This window comes from Lithobates pipiens, unplaced genomic scaffold (assembly GCF_037356315.1).
Source record: "Lithobates pipiens isolate NorthernLeopardFrog02 unplaced genomic scaffold, aLitPip1_a1.2 Scaffold_13, whole genome shotgun sequence".
Taxonomy (NCBI): Eukaryota; Metazoa; Chordata; class Amphibia; order Anura; family Ranidae; genus Lithobates; species Lithobates pipiens.
In genome coordinates, this window is record NW_027507718.1 from 271,153,256 (window position 1) to 271,180,360 (window position 27,105).

At 43.5% G+C, this 27,105-nt stretch overlaps 1 protein-coding gene across 1 annotated transcript in view; it reads right to left on the bottom strand.

Moving 5' to 3' along the window:
* Nucleotides 1-5,815: 5,815 nt before the first annotated feature.
* Nucleotides 5,816-27,105, bottom strand: part of DNAJB14 (DnaJ heat shock protein family (Hsp40) member B14) — a 79,366-nt gene continuing 58,076 nt past the window's right edge. The window contains exons 6-8 of the mRNA XM_077476621.1: nucleotides 19,515-19,624; nucleotides 10,957-11,123; nucleotides 5,816-6,306 (exon numbers count right to left, since the gene is read on the bottom strand). Coding sequence (XP_077332747.1) covers nucleotides 6,182-6,306; nucleotides 10,957-11,123; nucleotides 19,515-19,624 — 402 coding nt within the window. The 3' untranslated portion in view covers nucleotides 5,816-6,181. The remainder of the gene's footprint in view (nucleotides 6,307-10,956; nucleotides 11,124-19,514; nucleotides 19,625-27,105) is intronic.

Below are 27,105 nucleotides of genomic sequence, written 5' to 3' on the forward strand. Positions count from 1 at the left end.
GGACATTTTAAATTTTCCTGACAGCGTCACTTTACCGAACACCTCTACAGATGCCTATACTAGTCTGTCTTTCTTTCTTTTGCTTCCCTGCCACTCATTCAGTCGCTCAAAATGGCCAAAGCTCAGGTTGACTTCTAAGTGGGCTTGTGGAATCTACCACTGATATTACCCATAGACAGAAAAATGCAATGTAGAGGCAAAATCTGAACTTTTTTTGGATGCAACCTAAAATGACACACTTGAATCCATAGGTTAACATAGGATGTAAAAATGTTTTCTATCATAGTAGAGAAGGTCAACTAATCAAAAGAAAAATATAAAATCAGCCATAGCCACTGCTGGTACTCAGAAAGGAGAAGTGTGGGGTTCTGAAAAAAATAAATCTATACTCTATACTCTTTTCCCTTCTGCAGAATTGGTCCGATGCTGCAGCTGTCCCCTGCTGGCTCTAAACCCAAGAACTGAGTGATCACATGACCGCTGATCAGTTTTCAGTCAGATTTGAGCAGTGAGAGATGACTGTCCGCTTTCTGCTCTGCCCCTCCAGCTTTCACTGGAGCACCAGGCTGTGGAGAAAGCAGGAGCAGTTGACTTAGGCTGGCCATTGACTCTTCGAATCTCAGCTGGTTCAGAAGGAACTGGCTGAGATTCGAACCATGTACGGGCAGGTTGAATGTACCCAAGTTGGTTGATCATGAACTTTGGTGCAACTAGCCTGTCAGAATTTACATGTGATTATTGCAAGTGGCTATTATAGCCGCTAGCAGTAATCGCTGTGTTGCCCCACCAGGAGAACACAATGGCTCCGCGGGAGAGATTCCCCCATCAAAACTGACTGTTGATGGGGGAATCAAGCTATTTTCTAGGGCTGCAGGAAAGAAAGTCACTTCATCTATGGCCAGCCTTAGGCTCTCGGAAAGGATCAGCCAGACATCTGGGTGAATCCCGACATTATTGTAGGGATCCTTCCAGAGTTTGGAGCGGCCACAGGCCAGCACAAGTAAGGGCACTCCTGTGACCCGCAAGAGAAGTATGGGCTAAAAAGCTTTGGCCAAACTTCTCTCTTAACCTGTCTGGTTACTCTTTCCCCAACTGCTCTTGGTGGGTGATGTCTGCTCATTTATTGTAAAAATGTAAGGTACCCGGTGGTACGCTACTTATAAGAGACAAAATGGTATAAACCATAAATACCATAAACCATGGTATTTATACCATTTGTCCCTTACAAAACCAATGTATCTGCATTGAGAGAGTGCAGCTGCCCTGAGCTTGTTGCCAATTACCATTGCAGAGGTGGTATGTATATAGACAAAAAAAAAAAAAGTTACCCAACTTACAGTGTGTACATAGCCAAAACTATTTTCTTGTTTTGGATAGCGCATGGAAGGATTAGTACCTCAATCAGACTTTTGTTGCTGCCTGTGCCCCTGCTGCGAAAATCTACCCTATTTGTCCCCTAACCATAGTCATGGAGGCAAACAAAGATGGGAAATCCAAAATTTTACAGTCGTTACCACAACAGGAATGGAGGGGAATCTTCCTTCAGGGACACCTGATCTGGTGACAAGTGTCCAAGATGGAAATTTCCAGCTCTAACTTTGTAGAGATTTCCGCTCACTTACTGTTACATCTCCGGGACACAAAGTAAAAGGAAAATCTCCCTAACCACACACATAGCAAACAAAAAAATACATTTACATGGGATTTCACCATGTTCTATCCAAAACTAAAAAACAAAACAAAAAAACACTTTGGCTGTACTCTGGTATGGAGAGTAAGGTATATCATTTAGTGCTTAGTACCCGTCTCAACCTGTTCATTTCACTTAAGCAATGGGCACCTAAAACAGAATAGGCTTTTTAAAAGTGCCCAAAAATTCTCAGAAAAGACAAAACAAGTGAGAAGAAAACATTGCACATTTCAATTGACCAAAGGCCGAAATAAATACATAAAGGAATGATTTATCCTGTCCCATTATCAGTAGATAAAATCTTTGAAAACATGAAGACAATTTTTTTTTTTTTTTTTTACCAGACAGGGAATGATCATTATGTTCTAAAGAAAAAAAAATCACTTTTGAATGTACTTAGACAACTACACAACATCCCCTAAAATAAAAACCTAAATGGGCAACAAAACTTAGAGAAGTTGTTTTTTTTTAAATTATTTTTGGATTCATACTTACCCAGGTGGATGCAGCACTGATCAGATGCTGCATATGATCCCTGCCTAACAAGACTGACTGAGTCAAACATCGCTGATCACTCAGTTCTAAGAGCTCCGTGAGCAGAGAGCTGGTGGCCATGGAGGGGGAAGAGAGCTGGTGGCCATGGAGGGGGAAGAGAGCTGGTGGCCATGGAGGGGGAAGAGAGCTGGTGGCCATGGAGGGGGAAGAGAGCTGGTGGCCATGGAGGGGGAAGAGAGCTGGTGGCCATGGAGGGGGAAGAGAGCTGGTGGCCATGGAGGGGGAAGAGAGCTGGTGGCCATGGAGGGGGAAGAGAGCTGGTGGCCATGGAGGGGGAAGAGAGCTGGTGGCCATGGAGGGGGAAGAGAGCTGGTGGCCATGGAGGGGGAAGAGAGCTGGTGGCCATGGAGGGGGAAGAGAGCTGGTGGCCATGGAGGGGGAAGAGAGCTGGTGGCCATGGAGGGGGAAGAGAGCTGGTGGCCATGGAGGGGGAAGAGAGCTGGTGGCCATGGAGGGGGAAGAGAGCTGGTGGCCATGGAGGGGGAAGAGAGCTGGTGGCCATGGAGGGGGAAGAGAGCTGGTGGCCATGGAGGGGGAAGAGAGCTGGTGGCCATGGAGGGGGAAGAGAGCTGGTGGCCATGGAGGGGGAAGAGAGCTGGTGGCCATGGAGGGGGAAGAGAGCTGGTGGCCATGGAGGGGGAAGAGAGCTGGTGGCCATGGAGGGGGAAGAGAGCTGGTGGCCATGGAGGGGGAAGAGAGCTGGTGGCCATGGAGGGGGAAGAGAGCTGGTGGCCATGGAGGGGGAAGAGAGCTGGTGGCCATGGAGGGGGAAGAGAGCTGGTGGCCATGGAGGGGGGAAGAGAGCTGGTGGCCATGGAGGGGGGAAGAGAGCTGGTGGCCATGGAGGGGGGAAGAGAGCTGGTGGCCATGGAGGGGGGAAGAGAGCTGGTGGCCATGGAGGGGGGAAGAGAGCTGGTGGCCATGGAGGGGGGAAGAGAGCTGGTGGCCATGGAGGGGGGAAGAGAGCTGGTGGCCATGGAGGGGGGGGAAGAGAGCTGGTGGCTCAGGCTCTCAGAGAGGCTGTGTCAGGTGCCGGTCCAGGCTCCTGGGTGGATCCCAACCATATGGTCGCAATCTTTCCCCAGCCATGATCTGATGTCAGCTGACAGTGGGCTTCGGCCCACTGTCAGCTGAAAACATATCACAGGAAAAGTATAGCCATGACATTTACAATGTACTAATGTTTGAATTGTAGCCAAAAGTCCAATGCACCATTTTAAAGTAAACCCACAGAAAATAATAGCAGACCAATGCCCACACTGTAAAGAAGACACTCTCCATCACCTTTACTTATGTTCCATTATCCCGTCCACTACCCTGGTAAAAATCTGCAGATAATTAGATATGGATCTATCAGTAACCTTTCAGAATAAGCCCCCCAACCACCAGACCCGAGTGTGGTCACATTGTGAATGTTGGGGGGAGCAGGGAAGCGACATGCATTACTGAGCTCTAGTATTAACCAAAAACGTACAGTCAGTATTTGTATTGGATTTTGATAGTGGTCCCAACAGAATTAAGGTCAGCAGACAGCTGTAGGGGGCAAGTAACTGTGGTTACCTTCTACACAGTTGGAGAGTCAATTTAAACATTTGTTTTTAATACAGGTCAACTTTAAGTCATAAAGGCTGGGAAAAGACTAGGTACAGTTTCTCTTGCAAAGAGGTTAAAAAGGACACGAAGTGAGCTATATAGGGAAAGCTTACATCCTTATATTTAAAAAAGGGCTAAAATCAAAGCTCCACACCACTGCTAAGAGTTCCAGATACAACTTTATTCCATTAAATGTCAAGGGTACAATTTAAAAAAAGGCAGCCAACGCTTTGGCTACCTTTTGAATTGTACCCCCAACCTTTAATGGAATAGAGTTGTATCTGGACCCCTTAGAAGTGGCTTGGCGCTTCTATTTTAACCCTTTTTACATCACGCTACAAGCCAAGGAGACTGAAGATTCTCTGGGGTGTAGAAGCCACCTGCCCCCATAATCAGATTATTTACACCAACAGTAATACCTTAAAGTGGATATAAACCCGAGTCATGAAATTCGACCCAAGCACATACATCTGTAGTGTTTACTTATCTATCTCCAAAGCCCTTAGTCTCGTGACTTTCTGCTATTTTGTTCCTCTGTTATCAGCATAACTTCTGACAAGTTCTCAGAGACGGGAGATAAAACCAGCCTGAAATTTGTGTCAGGGTGGGTGCTATAAATATATTAGCAGAGAGCTCATCTTGTTACAGCACAGCTCTGAAAGCATTTTCTTTTCTCTGCCTATGTGGAGTGGGGGTGTGTGCCTTTCCTCCAATCAGCTGTCACACAGTGTATGCCCAGAATACAAGCCTACTGCCGAATGAGGAAGTCAAAATTCTAACACAATGTAAGAATTCTAAAGAATATATAAAGCAGATATACATGTACAACTTATGTAGGGAGATTTGTTTAATCTCTGTGTACAATCTGAGGCTATTCACTTCACTGGGTGTAGGACAGGGTTTACATCCACTTTAAGATAATCAGTAAAATAAGACTACGGGTCCTACGCTCTCTTTCCACTTTCCTCAATTATAGTTAATTAGGTCAAACTCTGACAAGCTTTTTTTTTTTTACCATGTTTCAAGGTGTGTTGTGGAGTAGTGTGGGGTTGTCATCCAAAATAAATGGAACTGTACCACACCAACCCACATGAAGTGCAATACCACAAAGCAATGGTGTAAATCCAGTCTAAAAACACCCAGCTAACGCCATGTTCAGAAAACCTTACAAGAAAATTGCCACCATGATTTTGTTGCATCCTTTAGCACAACATAGCAATAACCTAAACAGAGAATAGACCTAAATGTAAAATATCCTAATTTCTATACAGGTTTGCATACTTTTTGTACACGATAGTTGTGGCTGCTTCATTTACTGAACAACTTGTGTTTTAGCAGACCTTTTAATGTCCTCCATTTATGGTGCTGTGTGCAACACAAGGTTAGATTATGCAGTATAGAAAATGAAAGGGAATGACTTCAGCGGCTGTTAAAGGGTCTAGCTGGCTTAATTAAAAAACCGTAAGCCATTCTAAAAACCTTATTCACTTAGTTCCTGCCTAATAGCAGGCATCATAAGGTGTCCGACATAACTATTCTTAGCCAAAAAACCTCCTCTGTGCATCTCTCAGATTTGGTTATATTTTGTTATAGAAGCCCGGCTTCCCAGAATTTAAAGGACAAGCTCAGCCCAACTCCTATCCTCCTGTCAATGGAGAGAAAGTCAATGGTCATTAACGGCACTCTTAATGGACAGGGTGAAGGGAGGTGGGCAGTGCCTAGCCCAAAAATGAGGAATTTCAGGTATTTGTAAGAAATTGAAAATAAGGCACACAGAGGAGGCTCAGAAATAACGTGCATTTTGTGCTGCTTCCTCTACAACAGAACTTTTGGTTTTATTTAAAATGGCTTGCAGGTTAAACTTTAACAAGAATAGTAGATGGACCTTTTAAGAAATGTTTAGTGTGAAAGGTCAATTTAAAATTTACCAGCTACAAGAAGATTATCAATTAACACAAATACTTTTTTGGTGTTAGATTCACATTAAATGGATTCTTTTAATCACGGGGACAGAAAAATGTACATATAAATGCGTCAACTCTTATATACAAGACATCTCTGAAATATTTACATTACACACACGAACCTGGAAAAATGTGGTCATTGTGTTGTATCTAAATTTTACACACTGTCGGAATTTAGTTACATGTCATTGGAACTAAAGTCAAAAAACATAAAACCATAAAAATGACTCTGTGACCTGCAAGTTGTATCAGGAATATACAACGAGCTTGATAGTCGGGTCAGGTTTCTCTCCTTGCCTCACCGTCCACAGTAAAGTAGTTCTTATATTACAAGGAAGAAAGTATATCTATTTGTATGCAGACAATAGTTTGTGGCTCATCATCCTCCTCGATAGATTGAATTTAATCGCTCAAGTTCTTTGCAGTATTGCATAGCTATCGTCTCTGCTTTCACTCGCAGTCTATCATCTCGGTAGACTTTTGCTGCATGTATTAGATCAGCTTCTGTAAATAAAAGCATTTTGATTAGAACATTGTCATATATATTTAAGCCAGAAGAACTTGATTTTCGCTTTCAGCAATTAAGATAATAATTAGCGGGACTGCTTTAGCAGTCCCACTATTGTTATTCGTTTTTTATTAATCATCATCTTTTTATTATTATTCCGTACTTTTTTTGGCTCTGCGCAACCTCTGCATACTTTCAGCAATTAAAGACATTCAACTTTTAAAATGTTCAGCTATCAGCTGATGGGACTTCAACATTTTTTCTACTATTTATACTTTTTAAAATATTAAGCTTTTTAAACACTTTTTTTTTTTTTTTTTAACATTGAAGTCAATGAGAGCATGCTTAAAATCCTTAAAATCTTCTTCTACTACCAAAAGTTTCAACTCCTTCATACTTTCACCTACAGACACCAAACAAACTTTTGAAAAAATGTTCACAAAATATTCAACTATCTGGCTATATATTTTCAGTTTGATATCTTTTACAGTTTTTGTGAAAAAGCGGTTTAAGTTTAGTGATCATTTCAGAAAATTTCAGAAAATTAAGGGCATCCAGGCTGTTGTCCGTTTTGTTTCCATGGTTACCAAAGCTTCTTATACACAGTGATGGGCGGTGGGGGAGAGCACAGACACACCATGTACCGATTTATAATAGAGGAATATGATGGGCAGTTTTGATGGGGGTAATGTGATGAGGCAGTTTTGATGCTATTCAGCATTCCCACGCATTTTCTCCAGGAAACGCATTTTCTAGTAATAATAATAATCAGGTGTACACACACACACACACACACACACACACACACACACACGCCATCATCTATTATGGTTGTGTGCATAAAAGGATTTTAGTGTATTTTTTCCTGAAATTATGTTTAATAAACTGTGTGCAATTACCACCATTTTATTCTCTAGAGTTGCTGCTTTCAGAAAATATATATTTTTTTTGTTATATTTTTTTTTTGGGAGGGGGGTGTTTAACTTTTTTTCTTTTTTCTTTCAGAACTAAAATTTCTGTCTGCTGCTTTATTCCTCTGCTATCAGCACGAGTCAAATCCTGACACGTTTTCCCGACACCAAGAGAAAAAAAAATGGTGACGGGGGAGGAATCTCCAGCTGATTGACAGCCTTGGCTCTGTTCCTGTGAGAGGAGGGTGTGTCCCTTCCCTCCAATCAGCATTCAGAGCTCTCTTCACTGAGCTCTGCCCCCCCCCCCTTTTTTTTTGAATGCTCAGATAAGATTTATAAAATCTGGACTTTGAATGGCTGTAGAGAAGAGAAGACTGCAGATAAACAGGTATAACTTATGAAGGAGAATTTGTTTTATCTCTATGTATCACCTGAGGTCAGTCACTCCACTGGGTATACATATAAGGGTCTACAATCAATTTAAGCATGTGTGCAAAAAAAGCAAAAAGGCTATAGCAGCACAAGGGTTAAAAGTAGTTACAACCACTAACTCTTTTGCTGCTAGTTCTTTTTTTGCACACATTCTTAAATTTATTGTAAACCCTTATATGAATACCACCCATACATATATCCAGTGAAGTGACTGGCCAGAGATGAAAGAAATCCTCCTACAGTACATACGTTGTACCTGTTTATCTGCAGCTATCTCTTCTCTACAGCCCTGCAAAGTACATATTTTATACAGCTAGTCTGAGATTTCAGAAAGCAGTGAGTGAGGAGCTGAAGTTTCTCCTCACTGAGCACTGCAGAGTGTGTGGACTGGAGGGAAGGGACACACACCCTTCACACAAGACATAGGAACAGAGCTGAGGTTGTCAATCATAGGCTGCATGCTGAAGCTCCCTCCCCGGTCACCTTTTTATCTGTTGGTACAGAAGAAAGGAAAGGTGATGAGACGTGTCATTGCAATGATGATGCATGATTTATATAAATATAATTTGATAACACAATCAAATAGGATAATTCACGATTGAGAAATGCATAATATATTGAAAGTGATAATAATAGAATTGGATTAAACCATAGAAGATTAACATACCAAATATGATAATATTTAATAAAGATAATCAATAAATATTATTGGTACAAGGAATTCAGAAACAATGATACAGATCATCATATAAAACACAGCAGGGTAAATGGGTCATATACCCTAAATAAAAGCCAATACAGGGTTAATTTGAAAACTCAAAATTCATAATTTGGGCAGACTAGCCTTCGCAACCTAAGTTGGAAACTCTACACGTTTCATGGATTACTGCCACTCATCAGGAGTAAGATGTAAGATTATACTGTTACGATGATAGGAAGGAGAATAAGGCCAAGGAGGAGTGTGTGCAAAACTGCAGATATGTGAAAAGGGATGTCAGAAAAAGCAATCCCTGTGTAGGATCAGTGGCTTGCAGCAGCAGAGTGAGCTGTCCCATGTGACGTGAAAGAGTGAAAGGCGTACAGTTTCCAACTCAGGGTGCCAAAACTAGCCTGCCCAAATTTTGAATTTTCTAATTAAACCATGTTTTGGCTTTTATTTAGGATGTATGAACTATTTACCCTGTTAAATTATGTTATGATGATCCGTATCATGGTTCTTTGTACCAATCATGCTTGAATATCTTTATTAAATATTTATTATCATATGTGGTATGTTAATCTTCCCATTAGATTATCATCATCACCATCATTATTCTTTAGCATATATTATCCATTTCTCAATCATGGATGATCCCATCTGATTGCGATATCAAATAAAATTTACAGAAATAATGCATGTATTATCTTTGCAATGACACGCCTCACGTAAAATACACTCAGTGTACAGTCAGTCAACAGCTCTTTTCTCTGCCCCTTCAGTGCTCACTGAAGTGCTGGGCTGTGGAAGGGGCGGGAATGGCTGGATCAGGCTTTTCGAGGCTTCTGGGCCGATTGTGACCATAAAGTCGTAATCTTTTCAGAGCCTGGTCGGGCACCGACATCCGCCGACAGCTAGCTTTAAGCTGCATTCACACCTGAGCGTGGCGTTTTCAAGCGTTTTTTACCACGATTTGCGGCGGTTTTTTTACTGCGTTTTCACCGCAAATTTTTACCGCGAATTTGTGCAGGGCAAAAGGTCACCAATGTTAAAAGAAGAAAAAACGCCAAAATCAGCCCGATTCGCACGACAAAAAAGGGTCCGGAACTTGTTTGAGCTTCAGGCGTAGGGCTTCAAGCGACTTGGAGTGGAGATGTGAACCATCTCCATTGAGAATAATGGATTTTTTTCCCCTCCGGCATTTTGTAGCTTCAGGCGTCAAGCTACAAAACGCTCAGGTGTGAATGGGGACTAAGTCACTGAAGGCTGAAAACAGGTGAAGAGTGCAGACTGAAGTGCACTCCTGTGATCCCCAGGAGATATAGCTTTGGCTATACCTCAACATTAGCCTCCTCCTAGAATGGAGTGAAAACCCAATGACGCTGAGTCTCTAGACATACAACAAAAAGGTATCTACTTCATTGTTCTTGCACACAGCCAGTAAACTAAATAACCAACCTGCAAAGCCAACCAGTCACACACTTTCTTCTAAACATTGCAGAAAGTCTAGCTAAAAGAAAAAACAAAAAAAAACAAAAAAAAAAAACACTTGATTCTGTTTGCTGGTGTGCCAAGTCACATGAGCTGCATCAGCACAAGATTTTACAGAGTGGAGATGCTCATATGCACATCCTATATTGTCTTTTACGCTGCCCGGAGTCAAAGTGTCTTTCCATACAATGACTAGTGCACCCTATCTAAGCAAGAAACTTGGGCCTGGTTAGGTACATGCAGGTAAGTTGCATTCAAAAAGCAGTCTTCAGAAAAAACTAGTTAGGTTGGACAAGTCATGTGTCAGGATGAGGTATAGTACCACTGACAGTGAACACCCATGTGATTAATTTCAGTGCAGAAAAAAAAATAAATAAATAAATAAATAAAAATAAAAAAATTTGTGCACAACCCTTTTTCTTCCAGATGCGGTGCGATTTGAGCCATACAAAATAAATACCGGTAGGCGCAAATAGCACTGCAAAGAATCACATGCGATTTGAATGGGAATGCGGGGCGGTTCCTGTCCGAATCACATTTTGTTCCCTGCACCGCACCAGAGTCAACTTAGGTTAAACAGTAGATGTAACCACCCAAGAGAATAACATAATACTGTGCCATATTTTCTTTTTAATTCCATATTTTTCACAGTTGTTTAAGCCTTAAAGCCCTATTCACACTTGGCATTTTTAAATCAAACGTGTGGCAGCAGTTTTGGGAAGACACTTCTGTGCCAGCAAGACTGTCCCTGTGCACAAAGCCAGGCCCATAAAGACAAGGGTTGCGGGGGTTTAGTCTGTAGGAACTTGAGCAGTGTGCACAGAACCCCTGACCTCAATCTTACTGATCGTATACCTGTTGTGAGCCAGGTCTTCAACATCTGTACCCAACCTAACAAATGCTCTTTTTCCTGAATGGGCACAAATGCCCATAGACATGTTTAAACTCTTTTGAAAAGCCTTTGCAGAAGAGTGGGAGGTTGTTGGCTGCAAAAGGAGGAAGGGGTAAAACTATTTTATTAATTGCCATGATTTTGGCATGGGATGTCAAAAGCTCATAAAGTTATGATGGCCATATAGTGCAACTCAAAAAAAAAAAATTCTACAAATACTTACTCTGTTGTTTTTCTCGCCAGCAATTATTCCTTACATTAGCCACATAATCTTCTTCAATATTCTTTTCCAACTTCTGCAGTGACATACCACTATAGTCAGACTGAAAATCCTTGCTTACGTAGTATGATACTTGAAGATTTTCTGTTAGGCGCTTGATGGTTTGACCACTGAGGAGAGACAGAGAACCTTATCAATAAACCAACAATAGCATTAGCATTGCTCCAATGACACAGAGGAAATGTTGCATTCTTGCATTAAAATGTTGCTTATTGCATGTACTCTCCTCCACTATGATGGTGCTTTTGGTGCATAAATAGCTCTGACATTTAACAAAATCATTGCATTTCTAAGTCAGAATGATTTGGTTTACAGAATTCACAATCCATAGTCACAGCCTTGTGAATACTTCATGAATGTGAAAAGGAATGTCTAGGTCACAGCTTGGGAATCATGAATTCACATGAGGTTGAGAAATCTATTAAGACGTGCACAAAGCTTTGACAATTGCTAAAAGTGCACTTTTTTTTTTTCAAACAATTTGCAGGTCTTAAACTACATGCTAGTCACTAATGAATATTGCATTTTTACTTCACCACAGAGCAAATCATAAAGCAGGCCATAGAGTCAAAAACCAAACGAAAATTCTTTAACCCACATCATTAGTCTGCCAGCTGCGACACGCAATTTTCATTTTGCAATCGGAAGTGCCTGACCCAACATGCTGGTTTTTGTTTAGAAAAGCAAAACAAAAAAGGATGACACAATTACATGCGTCATTTTCGTTTTTCAGAGGACACAACATTTGGTTTTGGACTGGTCTGTGGCTGGCCTCAGTTTGCTTAGAAGACTCCATAAGCTTTAGATAAGATATATGGAATCTTTTTTTTTTTCTAAGCATAAAGATTTTAAAGCCAGTAATCACCTTTCCCCTCCTCCAATGGAACACCATTGCACCCGTCAGTATTTTCTGTTGCAATCATTTTTACTGGTTACAGAAACAGAACAATGATGTCCATGCAGTGCCTAAAACTGGTTAAGGTAACAATGAGGACAAAATGTCCATAAACACATATATGTAATCATCTGAAACCTATATGTAGAAGAAATGGGTGAGCCCTACAGAGGTCATCCAATACAGAGAATTCTCCAGACTAAGGCCAGCCTTAGACGGAGCGAGTTTCTTTCCTGCAGCTCTTTTCCTCCATCAACACAAACAATGTTAATAAGGGAATCCCTTCCTGCGGAGCCATTGTGTTCTCCCTGCAGGGAAAGCCAGTTAATCAACTTGGTTACATTCAGACTGCCAATACAGGATTTGCATTTCGGGAGAGTCGAACAGTGTATGGCCAGCTTACGTGTGATGCAGGGAAAAAGAGGAAAGGTGATGATGGCGCGGAAGAAACAAGGAGGCAGAAATGAGCGACAGAGGGGAAAGAATGGGGGTAGGGAAAAAGACAAGGAAAGATGGGCACATAAAACGCCTCCCAAATGCACTCAGTGTCCAAGGAAAAATAAAGAGCCAGACATAACTCAGGCTTGAGGAGTTAAAAAATGGGAAGGTGTAGGTAGGCCATGCTCCCCATATGCTAAATAATTTAGCTTTCAAAATATTAAGGATATATTAGACAGTTTTTCACTAACTTGCATCATTACTTAACCTCTTGTACATGGACACTGAATTTCTTCCATGCTCTGGACATAGTGTGTTTAACAACCAGGCACAAACCGGTTGCTAGATTCCGTTTAACTGTCGATAAGAAAAAGGTTCCAGGATTGTGTAATGGAGAAGGGCCATCCCAGGGTCCTGTGTGAGTACTACATTGAACAAGGTTTGGAGGATGGCCAAATATTCCAGACCAGAAGATAAAAGGATAGATTTTGACCACCGAATGTGCAATACATCACCACAATGCTGTCAGCCCCTTAAACACCTGTTACTAAGATTCAAGACAGAATGAGATATTTGGGCAAGTATACAATACCACCAAAAGAGAAACTTGTAAGCAGCTTCCATCAATCACGCTAAAAGAACATTTTGCTATTCTGGAACCGATTTTCCAATTCGAGTGAATTAATCTGCTCCAGTGTAGTTGAGCATCATGGGAAATGTAGTTCCAAAACATCTGGGGTGCCAAGGTTCACCATCACTGGTCTAGGGGATCCCAGATAGTACAGGATAACATGCTTAGACTAATTTCTTATAAAGAAATTTTGAATTCCTTCCAAGGGTCAAGAATCAATGTTTAAGTTGCAAACAGAAGTAATATTACAACCCAGGAGCCTTATAATGTACTTGTATCTTCGACCATGTATGAAAGTGAGGTACATGAGTAAAACTGTTGGTGGTCCACCAGCCAAAAGTTCTCGGTTGTTCCATGTCTGACGGAATAAGGGGTCGAGAATCAGAAATAAAGGAAAGCATCAGTTTACCTAAATATTGAAGGGTGTCTCAAAACCTTAGGCTGTGCAACATCAAGGGGATCAAGGAGGATGGGTAATCCTTGTTAGGTAGCCAAAGAAAGACCGTGATAGGGGTTGAACCACAGCAAATTTAAAAAAGGTTCAGAGAGGCACATCTATGGTAGTATGTAGCAAGTAATGTTGGGAAGCCTGTGCTGCTTTATACTATAGCTCTATAAAATTAGAACAAGCAAACTGCTCTGCAGTCTATGTGTGTAAAGAGTGTAGTGAGGGACCCAGAGTCTTTAGAAGTCCAAATAACGGAAAAAATGCATTTCTGAAGCAGACGCAGATAAAAGGAGGGGACACCAACATGTATAATGCTCTTGGGAGGAGAGTCATTTTTTTTACTATATTTATGTGGCCTATCCTTGAGAGGGACTAGAATTTCCAAGACCGTAGTCGTGTAGTCACGGATCTCAGGAATGGGTAATAATTCACAGAAAAAAAAATAAAGTACAACGAGGTGAAAGTTTATTACACAGATAGTCCAATGCAAAAAAAGACATCCAGCGGTAAAGGCAGTGGGACAGATTTGGGAAACCATCTTGGGTGAAAATGCGATGTTCAGGGCTGTGGATTTATTCTGATTGACTAAAGCTTGAAAGGGAAACAAATAGGTCTAGGGTCTGAAGATTTGTCCAAAGATGCATTCAAGACACCAGTGATGTCATGATTGTCCCTGATCACCATAGCAAAGGCTCAATGGACAGGATAAAAAGGAAAGGAGATAAGGGTGTAAAGCAGAGATATGCAATTAGCAGACCTCCAGCTGTTGCAGAACTACAAGTGTAAAGGATAGGAGATAAGGCCTCAGAAGATTCAAAATGGTTGGGAGATATACCCTGCATATCGAACTGTGGCGGAAGGAGATATATCTATGAAGTATGGAACAGCCTTTCGGATATTATAATTAGTGTAGCCTACAGGGGCTTGGTCTCTGTGGATAAGAGAGGGGAGTTAATTTTTAATCCAGGAACCAAGGATTTTACCAAGTTCACCTTTACAGGCCTTCAGTTAAACCTAGTAGAAATCTGATGAAAAAAAATAGGATTTTTGTACTTGCCGTAAAATCCTTTTCTCTGAAGTTCGACGGATACAGCATCTTCATCTTGACCTTAGGGTTATATCACCCCTTTAGGAGAAGGCTAGGCAGAATATATGTTAAAAACAGCACCGTATTGCCCAGGGGCGGTCCTACTGGCTATAACCCCTCACACTGCATCCAGCAGCTCAGTTAGTCAAAAGCAGTACAAAAAAATAGGGGGGGTGGGTGCTGTGTCCGTCAATGAACTTCAGAGAAAAGGATTTTACGGCGAGTACAAAAATCCTATTTTCTCTTTCGTTCATTGATGGACACATCTTCATATTGACCTTAGGGACTTCCCCAAGCAGTGTAAAAAAAAACGATGGGTGAGAACAGCAAGAAAGTAACTCCACCCATAACACCCAGAGCTCCTCAACGGAGGAGTTGCAATCTTAAACAGCCGTCTGCAAAACCTTGTGGCCGAAGCAAGCATCCGAAGATGCGCTCACATCAACCTTGTAACACTTGGTGAAAGTGTGAACGGATGACCAGGTCACCGCCGTACCCATCTGAGAAACAGAAGCTTGATGTCAGAAAGCCCAAGAGGCACCAATTGCCCTGGTATAATATGCCATGACAGGAAAGGGAGGCGCCCACCTCCTTATTGCATAAGCCTGAACCACAAGCTGTCTGATCCACCGAAAAATTGTGGCAGACGAGACCACCAGGCCCTTCTTCGAACCAGCCACCAATACAAACAGCAAGGCCGACCTCCGAAAAGGAGTCATAGCAGACAGATACACCTGCAGAGCCTGGACCCCATGCAAGGAATGCAAAGCAACCTCTTTGGGGTGTGACGGCCGAGGACATAAGGACGGAAGCACAATGTCCTCATTTAGATGAAAGACCGAAACAACCTTTGGAAGAAACAAAGGCTACAGGCGCAGTACCACCTTATCCTTGTGAAGAACCAAGTAGGGAGGCTTGCATGACAAGGCCGCCAACTCAGAAACCCTCCTGGCAGATGTAATAGCCACTAGAAAGACTACTTTCTGAGAGGGGGTCAATAAGGGGATCTCCCTGTTTTCAAACAGAGGTTTCTGAAGCTCCGAGAGCACCAGGTTCAAATCCCATGGAGGCAGCGGTGGTCGAACTGGAGGGGCCACATGTAGAACCCCCTGAACAAATGTACTCACCAATGAATGAGTCGCCAAGGGTTGCTGAAAAAAAAAAAAAAAAAAGACAGTCAAAGCTGATATTTGCACCTTAATGGTGCTTAAAGCAAGTTTCTGATCCACTCCTCGCTGCAAAAACAGCAGGATCCTGGAAACTGAGTATGTGCGCGGACGCCCTCCTATCTCCTCACACATGGACATGTAGGCCTTCCACGTACAATAATAAATCTTCAGAGAAGATGACTTCCGTGCCCTCAGCATAGTGGAGATTACTGAATCCGACAGACCTCGGTCCTCTGGCACCTGGCTTTCAACAGCCATGCCGTTAAAGCAGGATGAAGTATTGGACCTTGCGACAGAAGGTCCTCTCGCATCGGCAGCCGCCAAGGAACATCTGCCACCATTCTTCCTATGTCGGTACACCAATCGGGCAATTAGAATCACCGGAATCCCCCCTAGGCCTCCACTCTGAAGCAGACGTGGTAAAATTTTGAGTGGGGGGGGGCCACAAATCAGCAGATAATGCCTCCATGGAGCAACCAACGTGTCTGCCGCGTCCGCCCAGGGACTTTTTGACCTGGCCACAAACCTCTGTACCTTCCGATTGAATCGAGAGGCCAGGAGATCCACATCTGGCGTGCCCCAATTTAGGCAAAGGAGCTGAAATACATGTGGATGCAGTGACCATTCCCCTTGATCCAGCATCTGACAACTTGCCAGTTTTCTATGCCCGGAATGTACATGGCTGACAGAGCCGGTATGCGCTGCTCTGCCCACCTCATGATGTGAGCGACCTCCAGTGTTGCAGCCGAGTTCCTTGTTCCTCCTTGATGATTGACATACGCCACTGTCGTGGTGTTTTCCGACTGGATCCTGACCGGATGTCCCTGCAGCCTCTATGACCAAGTGGAGAGGAACCGCCTGATTGCCAGAAGCTCCAGCAAATTGATTGGCAGGCGGGATACTTCCTGCGTCCAGTGACTGTGGGCCGACTGTACGCCCCAAACTCCCCCCCCCCCAACCGGTCAGGCTGGCGTCCGTCGTGCCAACCGTCCAACGAAGAGGAAGGAATGATTTCCCGGACCGAAGGGCTGGCAACCTCAGCCACCACAGCAGGGAATCCCTGACTAGCTGGCTCACCCGAATTTGACAATCCAGGGACAACAGAGATTTTTCCCAGTTTGACAGGATCTCCTATTTCAAGACTGGAATTGAGCATACGGTACCGCCTGGAAAGTGGCTACCATGAGACCCAGGACTCGCATGCAAAAACTCAGCGACGACCACCTGTGGGACACCAACAACTTCACCACAGCTTGAACAGTCTGCAGCTTGTCTGAAGGGAGAAAGACTCTCACCTCTGAGGAGTCCAGAAGCAAGCCCAGGTACTCCGCTGAGTCAGCACCAACACAGACTTCTGGAGGTTCTGTACCCAACCAAGCTCCCGGAGAGTTTGCATGGCGATTGCCACATCCTCCCTTAATTCTGAGGCAGAAGCTGCTCTCAGAAGGAGGTCATCCAGGTAACCCACAATTGCGATCCCTCGCTGCCTTAGCAAAGCCAAAATTTGGGCTAGCACCTTGGTGAAGACCCTAGGTGCCGACGCCAGGCCAAAAGAGAGTTCCAAATTGGTAGTGCTCATCCCCAACCGCAAATTGCAGAAACCTCTGATGCTTGATGCATATGGGGACATGCAAGTAACCTTGATGTCCAGGGACGCCAGAAAATCCCCCTGATGGAGTGCAGTGACCACTGAGCAAACTGATTCCATCCTGAACCTTTGTATTTTCACAAAACTGTTGAGGGACTTGAGATAGAGGACCGGACGGACCCCTTCCTTCTTTGGGACAACAAAAAGATTGGAGTAGAATCCCTGAAACCTTTCTGGAGTCGGTACAGGCACCATCACCTCGCGCAGCAGCAGGTCCTGTACTGCCCCGAACAGGGCTTCCCGACGCGCCAGAAGAAGATGAAGGTTGGAGGGAAAAAAAAAAATCTGTTTGGCAGACAAGAAGAAACTATCTTGTATCCTGATGAAACCAGTTCGCAGACCCACTGGTCGGAAAGTAGGGAGGTCCACCAAGCTGCAAACTCCCAGATCGTATGATTTTCATTTAATCAGAACAGTTGGTCGGAAAGCAGAATACTCATTTTTATTCGGTCACACGAGAGTGTTCGTAACTTTAGTAACCTCTTCATTTTCAATAGAGACTAGTATGAAAAAAAACCCAAAAAACAAATGACCATTTGTCTGATCTCATCGTGTGTTCCAGGCTTTAGAGAGCTAGAGGAAGTGTCAATGGACTAAACGCAGTGATTAAAGCAAATCTTATTCTATCTCACTGAGGAATACAAGACTGTCTTCTGCGGTGGCAGACATGAGTTATAGTTTATTAATACACAGATCTCTAAATAAATGAATGCAAAGTTCACACTGCCATGCCAATTTTAAGGGTGACAGTGGCTGCGGGGGGGAAGAGTAATCCCATATGATATCACCGATATAACAGGGAGGTGGGCTCTTCACGTTAGATGTTATAAATACAGGAGTAACACATTGTTAATGGTGGAAAGAAATTCAAAAGCATTGTTGGGGGGGGGGGGATCAGAAGTGGCTTCTGAGCCCGTAGGCAACTGGCTTCAGACAGGCTGCTTCTAATGTCTATAAAGAGGATGGAGAGGTACAGGCTCCTGTTGTGAGGGTTTTCGAAAAAGTTAGCTAACAGTGAGCAATATTTTTTATACTAAAGCCTAAGCCTACACCAAAAAGGTTGGGAAATATCTATTTGCTTTGGCAATACAAAAAGAGGAAGGTTTGCTATACAACAGAAGTTTTCTGTCCTTCAGACTTTAGGGGGACTGGACTGTGGCTATTGGGAGTAGAAAAGGTCCCAACGTTAGTGGGAAAAAACAATGCCCCATAGTTTGTTTTAGTGGGAGTAATTGTGCACCATGGTGGTGGGTTTACATCCACTTTAAAGGAGGGACGCCATTTAAAAATTGATATGTCAGAAGACACAAAAAACACAACAGGCTAGGGCTTTGATCTGTCTGGGGAGGGGGTAGCACAGATAGCCATCCTGTGCAACCAAGGGCATTTGTTATATTGGCATGAAAACACGTTCAATTCTGCAAAAAATATGTTGGGGATTATAGTAAAAAGTAAAAGTTCTTGGTCCAAAGATCCAACTCATAACATCCACAAAGCTAAATGTCTGAAGGAGAGAATGCATTATAAATGTAGTCGCTTCCTGAGGTGTATTGAAGATCAGGGGCCGAAATTAAAGCTATATTAGAGTCGCCTAACAAGACAAATGTGCCTTTTTTGTGGGGGGGGGGGGGGGGGGGGGGGGGGGGGTTGGGGCATGGAACGACAAAAAAACCCTTAGTCAGAAACAGGTTGGGAGCGTAGTAAGAGATCACTTCCTGATCATACAATTTGCCCTGTAAAAGCATATGTCTATAGGGTCCACCAGCTCCAAGGAAAAGAAAAAAGCTATTGACTTCACCAACCTTTCCCCCAGTAGAAGCTTTGCAGAATGAAACCTGGCATCCTGTGAACAAACAATATCTACCCTCATGAGATTTAAAGTATGGGAAGGCTTTGGTTCTCTGTATGGCAGATTTAAATCCCTGGATATTTTGAGAACAAATCACTGAAGTGCTGTGAGGTGATGGTGGATCAAAGCAAGAGAATCCCTGTGTGGCATTCTGCCCCTTTTCAATTTTAAATTGTAGCATTTATAACAAATTTATACATGTTAAATCAACCCTTACAGTGACAGAGCAGATAGACACAATTGCGTTAGAAAGTTAGCCACAAAATGAATGCAGGGTACAATATTGAGTATGCAATGTGTGTGTTCATTTAAATGAATCTGAAGCTGTTCACTTACGATCTGGGGTATAAACTGTATGGAGGATTGGAGACCATTAATTGGCTAAGCAAAGACACTAGTATCAATACAATTATAGGCATTAGTTGAATAAGCATGGAGAAGCCACCCTGTGGAAGAAGAAAAAAAACAAACAAATTAGTGTTACTATAGGACAACATGAAAGGCCATTAAACAGAGTAATGAAAATCATTTTATTTTTTAAGATTTTAATAAAAAATTACTGCAATTTTATTATCAGGCATGTTACATCGGCAATTACATTAAAAACCATTTGTTCCCCAATGTCAAAACCCAATATTGCCAGTCACCGCTCTCTGCTCTGACCCCTCGTGCTCACTGGAGCGCTGGTCTGTAGAGGGGGTGGGAGCAGCTGGTTCAGGCTCTCAGCGGCTCGCTGAAAGGCTGAGCCAGGTGCCGGTGTTATGGCATATAGTGTCCGTTCATCGGATAGTGTCCGCCAAGTACTGCGCAGGCGCATCGTTTGCGCAGTACGGAGCAGAAGGAGATTCGGAAAATCTCCGAAGACGTACAGCTCCTGCGCCGTGAGTGGAGGTGCTAGCCCCACCATCCAAGTGGACATAGGGTTGAAAATATTAGACGGCCCCTCGCTTCGCTCGCCAGGCTTCGTGCATGGCCTTTCTGCACTCGGCTCTTTTTATTCCAACTCTATGTCCACTTGGATGGTGGCGCTAGGACCTGGACTCACAGCGCAGGGGCCGTTCATCTTCGGCTATTTTTGGAATCTGTGTGTCCTGTGTACTGCGCATGCACAGTACACAGCGGACACAATGTGATAGGACACCGGTCCAGGCATGTGGGCAGATCCAGAATTTATTGTCACCATCTTGCCTGAGACTGGCTGGCTCTGTGATGTCATCTTGCTTCAGCCTGCTGTATGCTGAAAACGGTTCACAGGAGTGCAGAATGAACTAAAACATAAAATAAAAGCTCAAAAAGGATCCAGGGTCCTCGGTTCCCATATTCATGGTAACCCAAAGAAAGGAAAGAGCTAGCCATAGTTAAAAACGGACTGATATTTACTATAAAAACAGTATTGCATGGAATACAAACGCCCGTTCCTCCGGAACGTTGAACAGCGCAGCGACATCAGTACCTTTATCTATGGCGAGCTTTTCCCTTTCTGTAGGTTACCATGAATACAGGAACTGAGGACTCTGGATCCTTTTGAGCTCCTAGTTTATGCCCCATCAGCTTGCAAGAGGCGTTTGGAGGTTGTTTCTGGTTGTAGTCTCCGTTTGCCAGCCCTGGAGACAAAGGCCCTGGCTAGGTATTAGCCGCAAGCGATTCAGCTTGTGGTAGCTGGTAAGCGTGCATTTCATGTGGTGGAGGCTACACTTTGCACGTTAGTGTGAACTTGTCATCTGCACAAGGACGACTCCAAACACTTGGTCCTCGCCTTTTTTTCTATCAGCATCAATATCAGAATTTTTGCTCATGTTGCCGATTTCTTGGGACTCAATAACCCATGGGGTTGACTCACATATGGTCACTTACTTATTCATGTTGCAATTTGTCATGTATTAGAATTGTTAACAGAGCGCAGCTCTCATTTTATAGGTATTTTTTGTGTATATCTATAACTTAGAGCTGCTGCAGATTTTAGGGTTTATAGGACACAGCGCAGTTATTTTTACACACGTTATTTGATGAATATAATAACTTCCTTGTCATTGTGTGCACACCTAAGCGGGAGACACGCAGATTGTTCTGATATAAAAATTGAGTTTTTTTCCTTAAATAGTGGAGAATGAATCACATGGGCAATCTGGCTGGAATCTGCATGCCGGCATGAAGTCCCAACAGAAGTGCACTTCCTAGGGTGAAAAAAAAAATAGGATTTTTAAAGCCGCTTACCTGTAAAATCCTTTTCTTTGATGTACATCAGGGGACACAGAGCCATAGTAATAACTATATGTGGTTATATGGGCGTATCAGGTGCAGGACATTGGCACACCCCTTAAGGCGTGAACTTCCCCCATATAACCCCTCCCACTACTGGGAGTCCTCAGTTTTGTAGCCAAGCAATATAAGTGTATAAGAAGGGGGGGGGGACCTCTTTGTTCCCTGATGTACATCAAAGAAAAGGATTTTACAGGTAAGCCGTTTTAAAAATCCTATTTTCTTTTCTTACATCAGGGGACACAGAGCCATAGTAATAACTATATGGGATGTCCCATAGCAACGTAGAGTATAAGATTTCCTATCATTTGAGCCCAGTCTTGCCACAAAGAGTTAATCCATCATCTCTGAGGAATCATCTATTGTTCAGTCAGATAAATCTTGACAAACAGAGAAAAAAACTTTGTCAAATCCTCCCCCTTGCTGTGAGTGACAGGTGATTTACATATCTTGTGCACTAGCCTAAGAGACATGCATTATTTTTTAATTCCCTCCCACTCCTTTCTTCTGTTGCTCTGCCAGAATTGGATGTTCCCCACCTCAGCATGATTGGGCATGCTGAAGTCATGTGGTTACTTTCCTGTCTTTTCACTGGATGTTAGAGATCATAGCAGAAGTTCAGTGTAAGAAACACACAGGACAATATGCATAGTGACAAGGGGAGGGTAGAGGTGGGTGGGGAGTCTAGTGACATCACGACTCCACCCACCAATCTCCAGACAACAAACCCACCCACAGAATCTGCAGTTTTTTGGGTCTCATAGCAGAGATATTAGTCTCATAGCTGACATTTGACAGGTAAAGATACATGCAGGAGGCATGTGTATCCTTATAGATAACCCCTATGGCAGTAGTGTAGAAAGGATGACATTGGGTTTACATCCACTTTAATATCGATTTGATCAAATTGGATAAACGTATGAACCAAAGACCAAGTTGCGGCCTTACAGATCTGAGCCATAGAGGCCTGATGATGTACCACCCAAGAGGCACTAATCGCCCTGGATGAGTGTGCTCTTAATATGAGAAGGAAGAATTTTCTTCTTTACGCTGAAGCTTGATCACTTGAGGAATCCATTTGGAAAATAGTGGATCTTGATGCTGCTTGTCCACATCTTGGACCCTCTGGCAGTACAAATAAAACCTGTGTTTTGCGAACCTGAGCGGTCGCCTTTAATTATACTCTGATCGCTCTTACTACATCAAGAGAATGTAGTGTTCTCTCTTCCCCAGATAAAGGCTGTGGGGAAAAAGAATAATATCTTGGTTTAAATGAAAACCTGTTACCACCTTTGGTAAGAATTCAGGATGAGGACATAAAACCACCTCATCCTTATGCATGATGAAATATGGCTCTTACAATACAGAGCCGTTAGTTCCGATACTCTTCTAGCAGAAGAAATGGTAAGCAGAAAATATTATCTTTCCTGTCACAGAACCAAGGGAACTTCTCGTAAGGTTCAAACAGCTGATATGGCAAAACCAATAAGACCAAAATTTAAATCCCAAGGATTTAGAGGTGCCTTGATAGGGGGAATAAGCCATGTTACCCCCTGAATAAGCTACGCACCAAGAGTGGGAAGCAAGAGGCCATAGGAATAAACACTGACAAGGCCTGGATCTGGCTCTTGATAGAAGTCAAGGCCAGCTTAATTTCAGATCCCATATGCAATAGGAATCCTGCCTATTGATATACTTCCTGGGGTGCCAACCCCTGGATCCACACCAAGAAACCTATGCCTTCCAGAGTCTAAAGTAAGTGACTCTGGAAGCCGGCTTCCTGGCATTAGTCAAAGTAGACACTACCGTAGAAGATCACCCACAATCTTTTATAGAGTGGGATTCAACAGTCAAGCCTGTTAAACTTTTTGTCCGTAAGGTAGGATGAAGTACCGGACCTTGTGCAAGAAGGTCTGGCTATAATGGCCTTCTACTGCTATCTTTATGATCTTCCGGGACCCGCTGGGTCCGCCAGAATCACCTCTCTCTTTGTTCCTGCTTGATCTTGCAGAGAAGGCACGGAAGTAGCAGAACTGGAGGAAATGCATAGATCAGAGAAAACTGATACCCTGGGAAGACTAGTGCATCTGTTCCGCCTGCTAGTGGACCCCTTGTTGTTCGACAAAGTTGTCGACCTTGTTAATGAATCTGTACGCGAATAGGTATAGAATGTCCGGAATACCCCATCTTCTGACATATTGCTAGGAAGATGTCGGGGTAAAGAGATCATTCTCCTGGAAATAATTATTGGCATCTCAAGTAGTACGCCTGAAAAATTAGAATTACCGATAGGCAAGGAGTGTTGTGTTTTGCCAAAGCTAGAACATTATTTACCCACTTTTTGGGCTGCACGATTTCTCATGCCTCCCCTGGTGATCGATGTAAGCCACCACCGTGGCCCTGTCAGACTGAATCCTGTCAGGACAGTGGCGTAGTCTGACCGCCAAGATTCTAGGGCCACATGTACTGCCTGAAACTTCCAAAAAAGTTTATAGGCAAGGTCCTCTAACCTGGTCCATCTCCCCTGGACAGAATCTTCTTCCAGGGCTGCTCCCCAGCCTAGAAGGCTGGCATCTGTTGTTAACACCTTCCAGGATAAAGATTTTCCGTCTTGCTGGATAACCACCATCAATTTAGGCTCGCACCTACGTTGGGAGTCAAGCGTATTGGAAACAAACAAGGCCTGAATCTTCTTTATTCCAGACCAACAGGATGGTGTCTTGAAGCAGTCCTTGAGTAAAACTGCGCGTAAGGGACGGCCTTAAAGGAGGCCACCATTTCCCCTAAAAATCTCTTGCAGCCAAATGAAGGAATTTTCCTTTGTCCTGATAAATTGAATTAGTCCTACAATGGAACTGATTCTCGTCTGGGTTAAGAATACCTTCTTCTGTATGGTATCTATAACTAGCCCCCGAGTACCATAATCTTCTTCATGGTTTTAAGGAGAATCTTCCTAGGTTGAGAATCCAACCTAGAGATTTCAGATTTTTACGGCTGAGATCAGACTCTGGTTTTAGACCTGAGACTGAATGATCTATTAAAAGTAGATGAAGATGAACAGGCTAGGACCGCTATGCCTTGAGCCCCTAACCTGGCTAAAGGAGGTGCCAGAATCTTTCAGAACACTTGTGTTGTGGCTAAGCCGAATGCCAGTGCCACAACTGAAAAAAAAAGTTATATTTCAAACCGCAGACATTTCTAGTAAGCGGGAAAATTTGGCACATGGAGATATGCAACTCCCCTCCTTGCAGGATGGACACAGCCGATCGAATTATGAAAGGATCGGATGTCTAAGTGCCAATTCAGATCTTCGAGCTCTAGAATGGGTCTTACCTCTGTTTGGTTCTGGAACCCTAAACGGTTTCAGGCCAAAACCCCCTGTTCCACTAAGGAAACCTCTGATATCATCGACTGGGATAACAGCTGATCCAAAGGCCAGAAAGAGAGACCTTTTTTTTTTCTGGATCCTTAGGAACATTCTCAAAGGAGACGGAAACTCTTGCATAAAGACTGCCCCATCAGCAGCCCAAGGACCCCACAGGTGGCACCCAAACAGTGACCCGAACCCTCAGATTAAAAGTCTGATGCTCTACCAACTGAGCCATCTGGGCTCTCGGAAACTCTAGTCGTAACCTAGAGAAAAAAATTGCAGAAAGCCATCTGTCCTGACATTGTTCCTGCCAGATCTTGAGAGTCGCAGGACCTTTCCCCTCACCCGAACGAGTGGGGGTGCCCCTTCATAAGAAGGCTTTAGCATTCTGCTTTGTGGGCTTTCTGCCCCAGGATCCTGGTGCTACCCCTGGGGACTTTCCCTTGAACCTGATGGTCGAGGCCTGCAAGACTGCCCAGAGGCAGATGCCCCAGGCATAGGAGAGGCAGCACGATAAAAAGGAGAAATGTTTGAACCTCTTTTTACTGGTAAAGAGAGCTTCACCCTATTAGAGGTCTTTTGGATGTACTTATCCACTCTAAATAGCCGTACCCCAGGAAGGGAAACAAACTGACTAATAGCTTTCACATGGTGCTTCGGCTGACCAATATTTCAGCCACAGAACTCTGCGAGAATGCACTAGTCCAAACATAAACCATGAGGCTTAAATTATAGAGTCTTTCATAGCATCTACTGTGAGACTTAGTGCGTCAGATACACCAGCCCATTGCCGGGGGCCTGCTGATTAGGCAGAATTTCAGATATCTCCACAAACTGTTCCTTAACCCTTTGGAGTCCACATTTTTCAAGGAGTTAGCGTGACTCAAAATGTGCTTTACCAAAATGGTGGAGCAGACATTAAAGGGTTAATGGACTGAGATACACCAATTGCAGCAAGAACCAGCTGCGCTACTGAACTGCAAAAGGCATCTAGTCTTAAATAGGAAGTTCCAATTTTAATTTGTTGATCCTTTAACATCAGTGCATTATCCACCGGACATGTTAGACTCTGCTCACTGAGGTGATTGCAGCATCAATTGCCCAGGTGGGGGAGGTTCTAATGAACCCAATTAGAGGTAGATACCTCAAGAGCTTGTGCTGCAGGCAACAAAAGCGTTAAGTAAGGGAGTACACAAGCACCCGAAATGTGATGCTACTCCTACCATCTTAGTATCCACCGAATAGGATAAATAAGTATCTTCCAATATTTTGGGAAGATCTACCTGATCCCCAGCCTCCCGCACCTCAATAAAAGGGCCCTGAGGACTAGATGGGAATCTGCTATAATATGTTTAGTCCTACTATGGAGAGACATCATAGCATAGCATTAATCTTATTTTCAAACTTTTAAATGGTAGAAGAAACAAACCCATTAGTATGATATATACTTCAGTGTTCTACCCCTCAATTTGACTAGCCGTATCCCTCTCAGAGGAGGATGACATTCTTTTGGAAATGCATTTAGTTTACAGTGCAAACAAATGACCTTTTGGAGAAGTCCCTGGTCTCATTACCATTCATAGCCTGAGGCATAAAGCAGAGGCACTATGCAAAATAATGTACATAGCTAGGCTATAGTTCAGCACCATTAGCTGCTATTAACCCTAGCTACAGTAAAGTATAATGTGTCAAAGGAGTAGGCCTGTGTACGCTAACCTGCCCAAGCCATCCACCTGCTTTGTCCCTCCACAGCCAGCAGTAGCTTTCCCATACACAGCGCTGAGACAGCTTCTTCCATGTGTGGCCGACGTCTGACGCCGTTAGCCACGCCCCCTCCCCCCCGCGAATTACACCCTCCTTCCTTTTAAGGAAGGCGTTTTCCCGCTCTTAGCGGCGTCCTGTGGACCTGTAAGCATGGCGGGGGTAAATCCTTCGCTGCGCAGTCGAGGTCTGCCCTTTGAAAAAAAAAAAATTTTTTTTTTCAAAACAAAAGAGGCAACTGTTCTGGCATGTCCCCCGAAGGAGAATAAAGCCAATCTGGGGGCACAGGAAGAGACTAGACTCCCTTTTCTTACCAGATGGTCTGTTCCAGCTAGAGGACAGGAGAATGAAGGCTTCTGCTGTTTCCAGAGTCAGGACGGTGAGTGCTCAATACAGCCCCCAGTGGTGACACATAGGCATGACAACACTATACACAGAAGGAGAAATTCCTGAGAAAAAGTCTCCCTTACCTTATCCTTGCAGCAGGGTTTTATCAAAGATAAAAACCCAATCTTCACCCTTCACGGTAGGCTCCAA